General features: G+C 42.3%; 1 protein-coding gene across 1 annotated transcript; it reads left to right on the forward strand.

The window, feature by feature from the left end:
• The first annotated feature begins 6,240 nt into the window (after window positions 1-6,240).
• Window positions 6,241-11,106, forward strand: RPL35 (ribosomal protein L35). The gene is made up of 4 exons (XM_028715629.2): window positions 6,241-6,366; window positions 8,429-8,565; window positions 9,537-9,618; window positions 10,903-11,106. Exons 1-4 carry the CDS (start codon window positions 6,364-6,366, stop codon window positions 11,050-11,052), a joined length of 372 nt encoding a protein of 123 aa, XP_028571462.1. The 5' UTR covers window positions 6,241-6,363; the 3' UTR covers window positions 11,053-11,106.
• The last annotated feature ends 5,015 nt before the right edge of the window (window positions 11,107-16,121 follow it).

Here is a 16,121-nt window from a genome sequence, read left to right on the forward strand (position 1 = left end):
AATGTTTAAAACAACTCCCCCCCCCCAAAAAAAAAACTAGAGGCATTTCTGTTAGGAATTGTTCAGACAGCTGTTCCCAGGAGTCAGAAGAACTTAATTCATGTATGCTACAGCAGCGGCTCAGAATTTGTTAGCCCAAAATTGGAAAGTGAGATTGGTCCCTAGTAAGGAAGATTGGCAACTTAAGATAATAGAATATGCAGAATTAGCAGATCTAACAAGTAGAACAAGAGAACAAGAAGAACAGGTATTTAAAGAGTATAAAAATTTTGTCGAGTATATTGAAAATAATTGTGCACAGTTAAAAACGCTGGCAGTATTAAAGTAATTCAACAGTATAAATATTTTGAACTGATGTAAGATAGAAAAATTAAATTAGAAGGATATATTTAAATGTGCAGGAATGGTGGATAAGTTAAATGAACCTTGGAAGGTGTGGGAAGTCAATGAACCCATGGTATAATAAAAGATGTTTAATTTGAAATGTAAAATTTGAAAAATTAATAAACATTATTATAAATAAATAAATAAATTCATAATGCATCTCCATGTCCAGAAGATTGTCCCCTTCCAAACATTAAGAAAGAGGGAAACAGAGAAAGAAAAAAACTAGGAACAGAGGAATGTAGAAAAAAATCCTTATATTGAGTCAGTCAAGCCATTGGCTCGTTTAGCTTAGTTTAGTGGTTAAAAGGTAAAGGACCCATGACAGTTAAGTCCAGTCGCGAACGACTCTGGGGTTGCGGTGCTCATCTCGCTTTACTGGCTGAGGGAGCCGACGTTTGTCTGCAGACAGTTTTTCCGGGTCATGTAGCCAGCATGACAAAGGCGCTTCTGGCAAAACCAGAGCAGTGCCCGGAAACACCATTTACCTTCATTTTGATGTGCTTTCGAACTGCTAGGTTGACAGGAGCTGGGACCGAGCAATAGGAGCTCACCCCATCGTGGGGATTCCGATTGGCAAGCCCAAGAGGCTCAGTGGTTTTGACCACAGCGCCACCCGGGTCCCTAGTTTAGTGGTTAGACACAGCCATTCTCAAACTTGGATTCGTATGTTGTTGAACTACAGCTCCCAGCATTCCCAGCCAGTATGGCCAGGGATGATGGGAGTTGTCATTCAAGAACATACAGGGACCCAAGGTTGAGAAAGCCTGAGTTAAAGGATTGGACTAGGAGCTTGGAGATGAAATCTCCACCTGGCCAATATGAAGCTCACTGGGTACCCACTGGCCAGTCATCAACTCTTAGCCAAACCTACATCACAGGGTTGTTGTGAGCATATTTTACAGAGTGGAAGAGCTATGTATACACCTGGAGCTTCTTGAAGGAAAGGTGAGCTATAAATAAATAAGTAAACAATACATGTCCCTTACCCTGACTGGCAGCAGCTGTCCAGGGTTTCAGACAGGTTTATCTCCTAACCCTAACTGCAGATGCCAGGCATGATAATGATTCATTCAATTTCTTACCCTTGCTTCACCAAAAGGTCCCAGAGCAAGTTACAGCAATTGACAAATACAATAATTAAAACTGTTGAAAACAAATCAGTCACCAGAATTTTACCTGGAATCTTCTGCATGCAAAGCTGATGCTGTATAGTCAAGCTGCAGCCCTTCCTCTAAAGTAGCCGTTTGTCCTGCTGTACAGAGGGTAGTCCTCTATTTGAAAGACTGGCAAGGAACAGTTCTCTATTTTCCAGGCTGTCCAGTGCAAGTCCAGTTTAAAGGATCATAAGAAGGGAAAGCAGCATTGGTCTTTGTTTTAAAAATTTTGGGTACACACACATAGCAGACACACCACAGAAAACCAATCATTCACCCTTCAAATTTAAGAAAAATTAATTGAGGAAAATTACACATTATTTTAGCACACAGAACAATCCCAAAAGCCATCTTGGCTTTTCAAATTATGGTACTCTAAATATTTCCTATGAAGAAGGAGATATATTGGAGAAACCTTTCCCAGTACAGTAGTTATTTTCACTTAAGAATCCTTCAAATCCTGTCTTAAAGGCATATTTCTGTATGAACAGGGTGGGCTTGTGAACTGGATTCAAGAACTAAAGTATTTACAATCACAAAAGAATGGCCAGTCTGCCCAGGCATAGCTGTCAAAGTTTCCCATTTTTTTTTTTTTAATAAATTTTTATTCATATTTGCACATATATACAGAAAAAACATAAACAAAAAATCCACCACATACCTTATACAAATTATATCCACTTCACAAATCATAAATAAAATACATAACTGAATTAATCTCAACTGAGCCTTGGACTTCCCTCCACTCCTTTGGTAAGTATCGTATAAATTATATAATCACGTACTTTTTAACTCTTTTACATAGGCCTTTCCCGCTGTTAGAGTTATTTCAACCCCGCCAGTGTCACCTGAGATTTAGATTCCATATACATTAAATATTTCTTCCAATTATCATGAAATTTCTGTTCGTCTTGGTCCCTTAATCTTCCTGATATTCTATCAAGCTCCACATAATTTATCATTTTAACCTGCCAGTCACTTATGTTGGGTATTACTTCTGATTTCCAATTTTGTGCTAACATAATCCTTGCAGCTGTCGTAGCATATAGAAACAAGATCTTGTCTTCTTTTTTAATTTCTTTACCGACCATTCCTAACAAAAAAGCTTCTGGCTTTTTGGGAAATGTATATTTCAAGATTTTTTTAAGTTCATTATAAACCAATTCCCAAAAGCCTCTCACTTTGCAACACGACCACCACATATGGTAGAGGTCACCTTCTGCCTCTCTACATTTCCAGCATCTTTTATCCTTCAACTTATAAATCTTCGCTAATTTCACTGGTGTGTGATACCACCTGTAGATCATTTTCCACAGGTTTTCCTTTAATGCCGTGCATGCCGTAAATTCCTGTTCCATAGTTCCAACCACCTCTCAAAATCAATGTTATATCCGATGTCTATCGCCCACTTAATCATGGCCTCCTTCACCTCCTCATCTTTTGTATACCACTCCAGCAGAATATCATACATCCTTGACAGTGTTTTGTTCTTACCTTCTATAACTTCTACATTAAATTTAGATTTTTTATCTTCAAATCCTATTTTCTTTTTGTCCTCTTTTAGCAGATCATTTACTTGGTGGTATTGCAACCACCCTGTAAATAAATTTTTGATCTCTTCATATGGTCTAAGTTTAATCCCTTGATCTGTCTTTCCAAGTTAGTTCTTCATAGGTGGCATTCTTCCCTTCCATGTTTATTTTTTTTATAGTTAACACCTCTATTGGTGAAATCCACCAAGGTGTCTTCCTTTCCAATATATTTTTATTTCTTTCCCATACTTGGAATAGTGGTCCCCTAAAAATATGATTTAGAAAGCCTCTATGAACTTTCACCTTTCAACTTTCAACTTTCCCATTTTTTAAGGGAAATTCCCTTATTCTGAATAGGATTCCTCGCAAGAAAACGGAAAAGTTGACAGCTATGTGCCCAGGTAATGCAATCAGCAAAACATTATCAGGTATCGTGGCAGCCAGGAGAGAAGTCGCACTCAAATTTCTGTTGCAGACTGCCTCCTGTGATGTATGTCCCTTGGGGAGTTGGGCAGCAAAAGCCACCCCCACCCCCCGATTTTCCTACAACACCTTGGTTACCCATTGACAGTGAGCACTAGCAGTGTTGCATTAATGCAGTCTAGAGATGCAGCCTCAGTGCAACATCTTGTGTGCATCCATGCCACAGTGTTGTCCACATCATAATGATCTTGCATTTCTATATTGTAAGCAGCCCTGAGAGCCTTTGATGAAGTGTGGAATATAAATCTAACGAATAAAATTATAAATAAATGACTTATGATGTTATCCACAAGGATTGGGCTGTGAGAAAGCTCATGTAGTCTTCCTGTTAGAATCCTCAATGCTAAGCAAATTTGCTCAAGCAGAGGTGGGATTTATTTATTATTAAATTTCTTGACCGCCTACCATCCAAGGATCACAGGGCATTTTACAATATAAAAACACAAAAATACATAATGTTGCAGATTTGGGGGTACCAGGCTGTTCTTATGTTCTTAAGGTCACATTCCAGCCAGGCCAAATAACTCAATGAGGCTGGTAAGAGGTCCAGCCTGGTGAGAGCTGTGCTTTGAATAGGGTGTGTGGTCTGAGAGGCCTGAGAAGCAGAGAGAGAGGCCCAGAGGGCCACATTTCCCCACTCCATGCCTGAGGTCCCCCCCCCCCCGCATACCCATGTAAAGAGTAATGTTCAGGAGAACTCAATTCCAATGAAACAACACACACAGCATCAGACTGCACATTGCCATTTTAGATGTTCCTGCTAAGTATATCATAACCGATGCATGACAAATTCCCAAGGAGACAATGATCCCGAGATGCGTGTCAACAGTTGCTAGTTGAAAAATGCTAAATCTTGATTTCTGAAGATAATATTCATGATTGCATTGTATCATTGTGTTTTTTATGAGACCATCTCCAGAAGAGTAGCAGTACTGTAAAAGGTAAAGGGACCCCTGACCATTAGGTCCAGTTGTGACTGACTCTGGGGTTGCGGCGCTCATCTCGCTTTATTGGCCGAGGGAGCTGGCATACAGCTTCCAGGTCATGTGGCCAGCATGACTAAGCCGCTTCTGGCAGCGCATGGAAACGCCGTTTACCTTCCCGCCAGAGCGGTCCCTATTTATCTACTTGCACTTTGACATGCTTTCGAACTGCTAGGTTGGCAGGAGCAGGGACCAAGCAACGGGAGCTCACCAAATAACAGGGCCTTCTAGTACCTTGGAGCTCAGGATGAAGAACCTACCTGCCGATGAGGTAAGGTGAAGCACCTACCTCAGGTAGCAGAAGAGGAAGAGGTGGAGTCCTGCTTGCCCCACCACTTCTGCCACTGCCAGAATGCCCCCCTCTCGCGGGTGAGACCAAGGCGTTCTGGTGCGCAGCATTGTCACTTGTCATACCCCCCTGCCACCATGGGGCAAAGAAGATGAACAGCAACACCTTGAGAAGCACCCTGGTTCTCCCTGAGCTGAGTGAGAGGGGGAGATGGCATTCCAGTGGCATTGGAGGGGGGGGCAGCAGTGGGGGGCAGGGAGCAGCATATTCCCGTTTCACCGAAAGGCGAAATGGGATGGGCCGCCCCTGTCAGGATGGAAACGCCTGTGAAGAAGTGTGGTCAGCGTGGTTGGAGTTGTAGTCCAAAACATCTGGATGCAGCCCTACACATATATTTTCAGAAGCTCCATTGAGTTCAATGGGCCTCACTCCCTGGAAAGTATGATATCAAAGCCCAGTTTTTTAAGGTGCCACAACACTATTTGGTAGCAATCCAAGTACCTGCTTGCCTGGGAGTAAACTCCATTCATCTCACTGGGACTTAGGTAAAGGTAAAGGGACCCCTGACCATTAGGTCCAGTCGTGGCCGACTCTGGGGTTGCAGCGCTCATCTTGCTTTACTGGTCGAGGGAGCCGGCGTACAGCTTCCGGGTCATGTGGCCAGCATGACTAAGCCGCTTCTGGCGAACCAGAGCAGTGCACAGAAACGCCGTTTACCTTCCCGCTGGAGCGGTACCTATTTATCTACTTGCACTTTGACGTACTTTCGAACTGCTAGGTTGGCAGGAGCTGGAACCGAGCAACAGGAGCTCACCCAGTCACGGGGATTCAAACCGCAGAAAGGTCGGCAAATCCTAGGCTCTGTTGTTTAACCCACAGCGCCACCAGGATTGCACTAGTTTCTCTTTCTCTTTTTTGTGAGTAGTCTTGAGCATTTTCGTGGAATTGTTGGTATATAAATAATGTAAAGAAAACAATTAATCCTTGGTTGCATCCATTGATTGTGGAGATTACTCTTATCTGGTAAAAGACAGCAGTATGCTCTCTTTTTAAATAATGATTTATAATAATAAAAAATGTAAAAAAGCCCACATCACCAGATAGCAAATGTAACAAAACCAACCACCACCATCAAAACCAACAATTTTTATTAATATGCCTCCGTTATCAGGAGGTTTTCATTTCATTTCATTTGCAATTAGTTGATTGAATTGCGCTGCTTTCTAATTGCTAAATAATTCGATTACTATATTGATCATCCCTTTAATGCTCTTTATATAAATGCTTAACATAAGCCCCAGGAGAGGGGAGCAGGCGAACAGAATTCACAAACTGCAGCTGAGCCACTCATCTGGTTACATAGGCTAAACCATTACGAGAGGGGGAGACGAGAATAAGACCTTTTACTCTTCTCCCAGTCCCCCCCCCCCGCGCACTATGCGTTCATTGGTTGAGTCCGCCTTACCGGCTTCCTGAGCCTTGCAGGCTTCCGTTCTTTCTTTTCGCTTTGGTAGCCTGGGATCGTAGTGGACGCCATGGTGAGTGTGGGGCTGGGGGGGCCGTTTTAATCCGCTTCCATCAGTCCCTAGAATGAGGTTTTGGGCAACGGGGATGGATGGGACGGGACGAGGGAAAGCTGGAAGATTTAGGCGGCACGAAGAGCTCGGTTTTGGGTGGCTTTTAAGCGGAAGAATAATGGCCGTTTGTCTTGGATGGTTTTGTTGGGATTATTGCATTGTAGGGGGTTGGACTAGATGACCCTTGGATGCATTTCCAATTTGTGATCCTACGAAATGGGGAGCTACGTCGGGGGCGGTATTGCGATACGGAGGTCCGGTTTGAGTAGGCGCGCCGAGTCAGGCTTAAGGGAAGAAAGAGCCCCGATGTGGGGAGGAAAATAATAGTTTACAGGGTATCGGACAGCGCAGCTTGTTTTCGTGAATGTCAGTGGATTTTTATTTTATTTTTGGAAGCTGGAGAGCTCCTGGTTGGGTACGTGAAGGCCTTTTCTCACGTTACATCGTGGCACATCTGGGTTTGCTGTGACAAGCATCCTTGTCAATGGTTCCCCAATAAACTTAACCCGCCTTTGCACGTGCACGTGATCCTTCTGATGTCTGCAGCATCAATTCAAAGCGTGTGTGGCCCAAAACTGAGTGGTGGAACAGAGGTGCTGCTTGCAGGTGGTCTCAGGTTCAGTTACCCAACCTTTCCAGCTTTTCCAGGTCTCTGGTGTCTACCTGGTGTCTGTATAGACTCCTAACAAAAGAGATTCCATCACTTTCCTAGGATGTTACAAAGTTCTGCTACATCTGTGGGCTGATTTTCACTCTGGCTGAGATGTAAGAGCAGGATGTATTGTGTTATAGGTAGCCTATATCTATGTTCTGCAGTTATTATTTTTAATGTTAATGCCTTTCGTTTTTTTGCACATCTCTTATCCAAACCTTGTTCCTCACTGAGTGTTACTAATGCATGTTAAGAGAATATTGTTCCAAATCTTACCTGGTGTCTTTAAGTGGGTGCTGTGCCAGTTATCCTAAGCTAGGCCTTCTAATGCAGATGTAGCCACTGTGATGCCCTGAAGATATTCTGGGGCAACTCCTGTAATGCCAGGCCATTGGGCATGTTTGGTAGGGTTGGTGGTAGTGAAACATCGGGAGGGCACCACAATGTGTAACTGGGAGCACAGACTGCTTCCTTTGGAAATGCATGTATTTCCCCACCCCATATACAGGGGTGACCACAGAATTCATGTCCTGTATGCCTGAGACAGCAGAATGAGCTGCCTTGAAAGCCCCTCACTGATTTGGATGCCAGGGATCAGTAATACTAATGTGTAGTTTGGCCCCATATGCAGTACAGTGGTACCTCGGGTTAAGTACTTAATTTGTTCTGGAGGTCTGTTCTTAACCTGAAACTGTTCTTAACCTGAAGCACCACTTTAGCTAATGGGGCCTGCCGCTGCACGATTTCTGTTCTGATCCTGAAGCAAAGTTCTTAACCCAAGGTAATATTTCTGGGTTAGTGGAGTCTGTAACCTGAAGCGTATGTAACCCGAGGTACCACTGTACTGTATACTTTTAAAGCCACTTTAAACAGTCATGCCTTTCCCCAAAGAACCCTGGAAGCTGTAGTATGTTAAGTGTTCTTAGCACTGTTAGGCCTGTTTCCTCTTGGAGCTGCAATTCCCAAAGTGGTTTAACAGTCCCTCTTGCCCTGGAGAGCAGTGAGAGTTTTAGCTCTGTGATGGGAATAGGCATTTTCTTACAACTCCATGGAAATAGCACCACTGATCTCAGATCATTCCCAACAACTTGAGGGTTTAAAAAAAAAAACTTGAAAGGGCTTTTAATATTTTTTTTTTATTGTGGTATGCAGGTTAGCTTTGGTCCTCAAGAAGATTTTATACAGTGGTATTTCAAGGACAGAACAGAGAGTGGCCTTAATTGACTGGGTTTTATCCAGCTGCATTCTACTTACAGTAGACCATTGAAATGAATGGACCTTAGTTAATCACATCCTGATCTGAGTAGAACTGGGTACAACCCAGTGAATTCCTTTGTCTTGCTCTGATTCCATGTTCAAACTTGTTCCTAGGCCAAAATCAAAGCCCGTGACCTACGAGGGAAGAAAAAGGAAGAGCTGCTGAAGCAGCTAGATGACCTCAAGGTGGAACTCTCTCAGCTGCGGGTCGCCAAGGTGACCGGTGGAGCAGCCTCCAAACTTTCAAAGATGTGAGTTCACCACCACAGCTGTGCTACAAGCCCTGACATTTTGGGGACCTGAGTGCCTGATATTTGTAGGCAGAGCCTTTCACTGTTGGAAGCTTGCAGCCCTCCCTTTGTCGTTTTTACGCAGAGATTAAATTTGCTGCCTCCCCCCAACCCAAACTGCCAAGCTTTTAATGTTTCTATGCATAACTGGCAGCCTCTCAGAGCAGCAGGGCCTGTTTCAGACTGGTACAAATTGATGGGTCACATCCATACAATACATATAAATCACTCTTACACCGCTCCAAAGAATCCTGGGAACTGCAGTTCATTAAGGCTCTTCCAACAACTCTCAGAATCCATAACAGACTACTGTTCCCAGGATTATTGGGGGAAAGGGAAGCGACCATTAAAGTGGCATTATATGCACGATGTATCTGCATCTATGGAGACAGACCTCTGCTTAGTGAGTAACTCTGACTGCTAAATTTATCTTCTGTATTCAGGAGCAGTACACCTTTGATTGCCAGACATTGAGGGCAAACACTCAACTTGCTTTTGATTTCTCTCTATGGAGATGGGTTGGTCACTGCTGAATAAAGGAGATTGCTAAATGGATCATTGGATTCACTCATTTCTTAAGCTGAATAGAGTGGGTTGGGCCACCCAAGTAACTGACACCACAGCTCATTAGTATAGCACTACTTTGTTCACTTGAAGCCATTTTACCCACTTACATTTTTAGCTGACAAGGCTAACACGGGCTTATAGAAGTTCCTGCCCTAGGCTTACAGTCTAAAAGACACAACACAAAAGAAAAATGGATGAGTTTGGAAAGAGGAAAAATAAGGAGATACACTCTTCCGACTGTGTGTTATCCTTCAGCAGTAATGAATTTTAAGTGTCCAGTATGTTGGAAAAACTAATGAATTCAAGTGCCGGCTTTTGGCTGCGCTTTGCACTGAACCGTAAGTCTCTCTTTCTAACTCTTGCAGCCGGGTGGTTCGCAAATCCATTGCCAGAGTGCTGACAGTCATTAACCAGACCCAGAAGGAAAACCTCAGGAAGTTCTACAAAGTGAGTCTGGAGTTTCATTTAAAGTTTATTTTTCTGTGGCCCGCCCTTTTTATTTGCTTTTGGTGGATCAAGAGGGGGGTTGGCAGCATGTTCATAATGGGTTGCATCAAATGTTGGTCATACTCAAAAGAGCAAACCCATTGAAATGAGTGCACATGTCTTATGTTAGGCCCATTAATTCCAGTGGTTCTGTTATGAGTAGATCTTGGTTGGATGCAACCTATTAACTCTGGGAGGAGCCTTAAGTGGATTAAATATTAAGGCAAGTTGGATAATCTCAATATTGGGGGGGGGGGACGTCTTTCCAAATTGCCAGAGATTGCAAGGCTAACACCCAGCACTGCTCGAAACTCTATGGATGCAGTGTGAATCTGTACTTGCTAAAGCAGCCTCCTGCTGGATAACTTTGGCTGGGCCATGTGGTCTAAGCAGTTGTCTAGTAGGTACACAATGCTCTGAGGGTGTTGTACTTCTGAGCAATGGTCTGGGCCTCTGGGTAACCTTTCTATGGGCCGATGGCCAGTGATGTAGCTCTTCTGGAAATCTTTAATCAAAACACATTTTGGGTGGTGCGGAGATACGATTTTTGTAAGCAAAATTTAAAAAAATAGACAAGAAGCGTCATTAATTTTACTGTGTATGAGTATCTGAAGATTTTCAGGCCATAGCTCTTCAGATTATGCATGGAGAGCATCTACTCTGCCCGCATAAGGTCCCAGGTTCAATCCCCTGCATCTCCAGGTATGGCTGGTAATGTTCCCATTTGAAACCCTGGACATCCACTCAGTGTAAACAATGCTGAGCTAGAGGTATCATTGGACTGACTGAGTATAAGGCAACTCTCTCTGTGCCAGTTTGAGTTGACCAGGCATGAAGAACTCTTGGCTCTCCAGGTGCTGCTGAACTACAACTCCCATCATTCCCAATGAGCACAGCCAGTGGTCAGGTACGATGAGGGTTGTAGTTAAGCAACATTTGGAGGACCCAAGGTTCTCCATCCCTGGATTAGACATGCACTGTTCTTCAGCAACAGGTATTGAGAGGCTTAGTGCCTCTGATCCTGGAGAGAGTATATAGCCATTACAATGGCTAGTCCTTTTAGTGTTTGTATTTGCCATAGGCAGCCAGGCAAGTTGCCTTCACCAAGCCTTACTGACACAAAAGTGGTCACATTTTTGTGTACCCAGAATTTCAAACTGCAGCTGCCTCTGTTTTTGTTCATGAGGTCTCCTGTGTCTCTTCTAAAAGTCCATTCTGAGCCTAGCTTCTCTGTTCTGCAAACAGGGCAAGAAATACAAGCCTCTAGACTTGCGGCCGAAGAAGACACGTGCCATGCGGCGCAGGCTAAACAAACACGAAGAAGGTCTGAAGACCAAAAAGCAGCAACGAAAAGAACGCCTGTACCCGCCTCGGAAATATGCTGTGAAGGCATGAGCCCTAACTGCAGCTCTGGCCAGCATTTTCCTATTAAAAGTGTTTTGGCTGTAATTGCATCTCGTTGACGTGGTTTCTTGCAGCTCTGGGAGGGTAACTGAGGGTTTTTTGAAAGATGGTCAGATTTCAAAGATATGCTTTTGATGATAATACCATTCATGTAGAAAATCTTGACGGTGCGGGGGGGGGGGACGACTTGGGAGCAGTGCTTCCTGCACTGTATGAAGTTACATCAGAAAATGATCAGAGTGCTATTTCTTCCCTTTCTCACGAGCCAAGGCTTGTCTGTTATAAGATCTAACTTGTGTGGAATTTCCACACAAGCAGCAGAGGACCTGCTTTGCATTCAGTAGGACCCAGGTTCAAACCCCAGCTTTTCCTGGTGAGGCTGGGAAACACTGCCTGCCTGAAACCTTGCGGAGACCCTGCCAATCAAAAAATAAGGTCACATCCTCTCCATACATTTAAAGCACGTGGCTTTCCCTAAAAACCCTCAGAACTGTAGTTTGCCCTTTCATGGAGCTACAATTCCCAGCACCCTTAACAGACTACCGTTCCCAATATTAAGGCAAGCCATGTGTTTCCACTGCAGCGTGGATGTCTCTACAGCCACAGCAGGAACTTCAACCATCCAACAGTTTGACATTGCCCCCAAAGGCACAACAACAAGGATGTGATCTAAGTCTAGGTAGACCAGTAACAGTGCTTAAGGATAATGTTTAATGAGTACCTAACAAGTCATGAATGAGACAAAGGGAGTAGAGAGAATTAAATATTCAAATCGACAATTGGTTTTCGGTCCTAGAGAACTACAGCAAGCCCACAGTAATTGAAGACATGACAGTATTAAGTAGATGCATGATTTAGAAGACAATATCAAGGCAATTTATATAGAGATGCTTAGAAGAATTTAAGCTTAATAGTATCTCCAGTGCAAAAAGCCTGATTTTTTACATGGGCGGTGAGGGAAGTAGGTTGGAAGGTGGGTATGCTCCCCCCTCTTTTCTTTCTTTTTTACCAAAACTCCGAAGGAAAAGAAAATGTTCAGGAAAAAGAATGAGATTCATGGACTGTTTCCTATTTCACCATCCAAACCCAAGAGAAGGGATAGTCCATTGAACCTAATGGCTAGTAAAGGGGTGTCAACTGAAACATTTAACACCCAAACTTGACACTTGAGCTGCAAACCCACCCACCCACCCTGATGGGAAGAGAGACATAGGCTGTGGTGTGATGTCTCTTGTCCATTTACACCACTAGGTTTTTCTATTAACAAATTTATCTGTTGCCACAGGGAGGGTAAGTACTTTCCTGTGGAAGCAAATAATGCATATGAGGCAACCTTAGAGTGAGTCGCCCTATAGGCCCATATACCCTGGGGATGGACCAAGTATCTATAAACAGCAGCTCTCATCGGCTGTGGCCATGGGCCATGCTGTCCTGGGCTGATTTTATAGTCCACAACATTTGGAGGAACCATGTTTACTGCTTGATCTGGGTCGCTTGGCATTGTCTCCTCTCCTCTGGATGATGGTTGCTTGTTGAGGATCTTCCTCAGCTCCTTGAAACATTGTCACTGGAACCTGAATTGCTGGCACATGAATTTGTAGTTCATTTCCTTTATGTTATGAACTGCTGTGTGACTCCAGTCCTGCTTTATTAAAATTTTATCTTAAATTTCCAAAGGATTTGGTAAGGAACTCTACTTTTAAGTCAGGAGACTTGTCCTCCAGCTGTTGAGATACCCACCTAATGTGCATGGTCTGTAACATCTGGAGGCCAGAGGTTCCTTGTCACAACCTCTACCCTATTTACTATTCACCACAACAACTCACAACTGCACAGATATTTTTCATTTATAACCTCTATATTCCAACGTTCCTTTCAGGAACTTAAGGTGACATACAGAAGTTTTCCCTTCATTTTACTTTCAGAACAACCCCGTGAGGTGGTTAAATTATATTAAATTTATTTGCTGCAATTATATCCCACCTTTTTCTCCAAGAAGCATACATGGTTCTCCCCTTCCTCATTTTATCCCCACAACAACCCTGTGAGGTAGGTCAGACCAGGGGCCCAAGGTCGTTGAGTGAGTTTCATCGCCGAGTGGGGATTTGAACCCTGGTCTCCCAGGTCGTAGTCCAGTACTCTTATCCACTGCAACAAACTTAACTTGAAACCCAAGAGTCCTTGCATCCTAAGTATCCATGCTTGTGGATGCTTTAAAAAAGGATGCCATTGAGTAGTGTTAAAGAGTTAAGAGCAAAAAGGGTGCCTGTTAGAGAGAAGACAAGAGTGAGCCTGAGTGGGCGCAGGCACATGGCTGCATGCACACACACATAGTGATGTCAAATTCTCGAGAATAATGTTTTGGAGAATATTCTCGATTAATGAGAATATTAGAGAATTTTCATTTAAAATAGAGCATTCATTTTAATGCACTGAAAATGATATAATTTTAATGCATTGAAAATTATATAATTACGGTAGTTAATATACAGTACATGTTTATTCATGGGGAAACTTGTTCAGATGGCAACCAAAAACTATACAACCAAAAACTATTTTATTCAATGGGGCATTCTTTGATTTTTTGCACCAAACTTGAAATTGAAAATTCAGCGTGAATGACTCAAGTTAATCACTAAGCCTGCTGTTTTGGTGACTAAAACACAGCTTGATAAACAAAACTATATGCATACATATAAGAAAGAAGCCACTAAATATTAAATATATTATAATTATATGATAATATATTTCAGTATGTCAATCTCTGATAAATGGCACGTTGTACCCCTGCAAAATCCATGTTACAGTACTGGCACTAAATAAAAATATAGAAATGTCAACTGTTTAAATCAAGGCCACCTCACATGCTGTTACACATAATTGTATAAGCCTAGGTACTTTAAGTGTATAATGCATTAAAGCTACTTTATGTTAAAAATATCACACTGTATGGACAAGGGTATAGAATTGCTAAGAATAAGATCACACCAAAATAGAAAAAAGGCTATTACATATACAGTGGTACCTTTGGTTACGTACTTAATTCATTCCAGAGGTCTGTTCTTAACCTGAAACTGTTCTTAACCTGAAGCACCACTTTAGCTAATGGGGCCTCCTGCTGCTGCCTCGTGATTTCTGTTCTCATCCTGAAGCAAAGTTCTTAACCCGAGGTACTATTTCTGGGTTAGAGGAGTCTGTAACCTGAAGCGTATGTAACCCGAGGTACCACTGTACAGTGGTACCTCGGGTTACAGACGCTTCAGGTTACAGACTCTGCTAACCCAGAAATAGTACCTCGGATTAAGAACTTTGCTTCAGGATGAGAACAGAAATCGTGCTGTGGTGGTGCGGTGGCAGCAGGAGGCCCCATTAGGTGAAGAACAGTTTCAGGTTAAGAACGGACCTCCAGAATGAATTACCGGTAAGTTCTTAGCCCGAGGTACCACTGTAGTTGAAATACATACGAATTCAAATGTTCATCAAATTAAATGAATAGCATTTTTAAAACTTTAAAGAAAAAATTTTCTGTAGCTCACATTTCAGAACTGCCAATGGTGAATGACACAATGCCCAGTAATGTAACTGGATCAAAAAAATCATTATTCATTACTTACACTGGCAATATAACAGCTTGACTCATTATTTACTAGATTTTTAAATGTGACTTGTAAAACTGGTTCTTACATTAGAATTTACAGTTTGTGGAGAATATTCTCTGGAGAATTTCCTATCAGAGAATATTCTCACCTCATCTCACTACACCCACCCACACACCCTCTGTATTCATTGCTGCAGGTGCAGCTCCTTCCTGCTCCACCCTAAGCAAACTTTAGTCGGGTCAGATCAACTTTTTGGCAGTGCCGCACATGGCAGCATGGGGTCAAAAGCGGGTGGGAGTGTGGCTCCGACCATAACGCCTTGAAAATGGATTTGAGACTTACACCAGCTGGATCCTTCAGATGGAGAATGAATGACTCTTTGTTTAGAGATCAGGAGATTGTAAAGAAGGCCCAAAAAACGATGAAAGACTTTTTTGAAATAAATTTGAACACTTCGGTGGAAAAGAAAACAATCTGGGACGCAAGTAAAGCTGTTATGAGAGGTTTTCTGATACAACAGAACACTATTAGGAAAAAACTCTGGAATGGTAAAAAGGACAAGATTTTGGAAAAGATAAAGGACGGAGAGAGAAGGTTGAGACTTAACCCAAAATCAAAAGAAGTTTTAAGAGAAATAAAATTCCATCAAGCACAATATGTGAAACTGATAAATCAAGAAGTTGAATGGAAAATTAAACAGATGAGACAAAGATCATTTGAATCGGCAAATAAATGTGGGAAGCTGCTTTCATGGCAGCTGAAAAGGAGACAAAAATTGAACTTTGTTACCAATCTAGAGGTTGAAGGAGAATGTATTCAGAAACCAGAGGAAATTAGAAAGTGTTTCCAGAAATATTTTAAAAAATTGTATACCCAAGGACCCCAAGTGGAGACTGAGATAAATAAATTTTTAAAAAGCTACGGCCTGGAAAAATTAACACAAGATAAACAAACAGCCCTGAACTATAAAATAACACAACAGGAAATTGAAAGTTCCATTCAGAACATGCAATTAGGCAAATCCCCGGGCCCAGATGGACTTACCTCCAAGTATTATAAGACATTGAAGGAATATTTGATTCAACCACTGATGGAGGTATGCAACCAAATTATGGAGGGGAAGGGGGCACCAGAATCGTGGAAAGAGGCATTCATTACTTTGATACCAAAATTGGAATCCGAAAAGACTCAACTTAAGAACTATCGTCCTATCTCACTCCTAAATGTGGATTACAAGATTTTTGCTGATATTTTGGCAAATAGATTGAAAAAAGTTTTAAATGAAGTAATTCATAAAGACCAAGCAGGCTTCCTCCCCGGCAGACATTTGTCTGACAACACTAGGAACATTGTGGATGTCCTGGAACTACTACAGACAAACTTGAATACGAAAGCAGTTTTGATATTCATAGATGCGGAGAAGGCCTTTGACAACATATCTTGGAAATTTATGAAGAAAAA

This window comes from Podarcis muralis, chromosome Z (genome assembly GCF_964188315.1).
Source record: "Podarcis muralis chromosome Z, rPodMur119.hap1.1, whole genome shotgun sequence".
NCBI lineage: Eukaryota > Metazoa > Chordata > Lepidosauria > Squamata > Lacertidae > Podarcis > Podarcis muralis.

Bases quoted from the DNA above. Each gene is read 5' to 3' on its own strand.
- RPL35 (XM_028715629.2), top strand. The intron at 8,566-9,536 runs GTGAGTTCACCA...TAACTCTTGCAG, and splicing joins GCCTCCAAACTTTCAAAGAT to CCGGGTGGTTCGCAAATCCA. The intron at 9,619-10,902 runs GTGAGTCTGGAG...TTCTGCAAACAG, and splicing joins ACCTCAGGAAGTTCTACAAA to GGCAAGAAATACAAGCCTCT.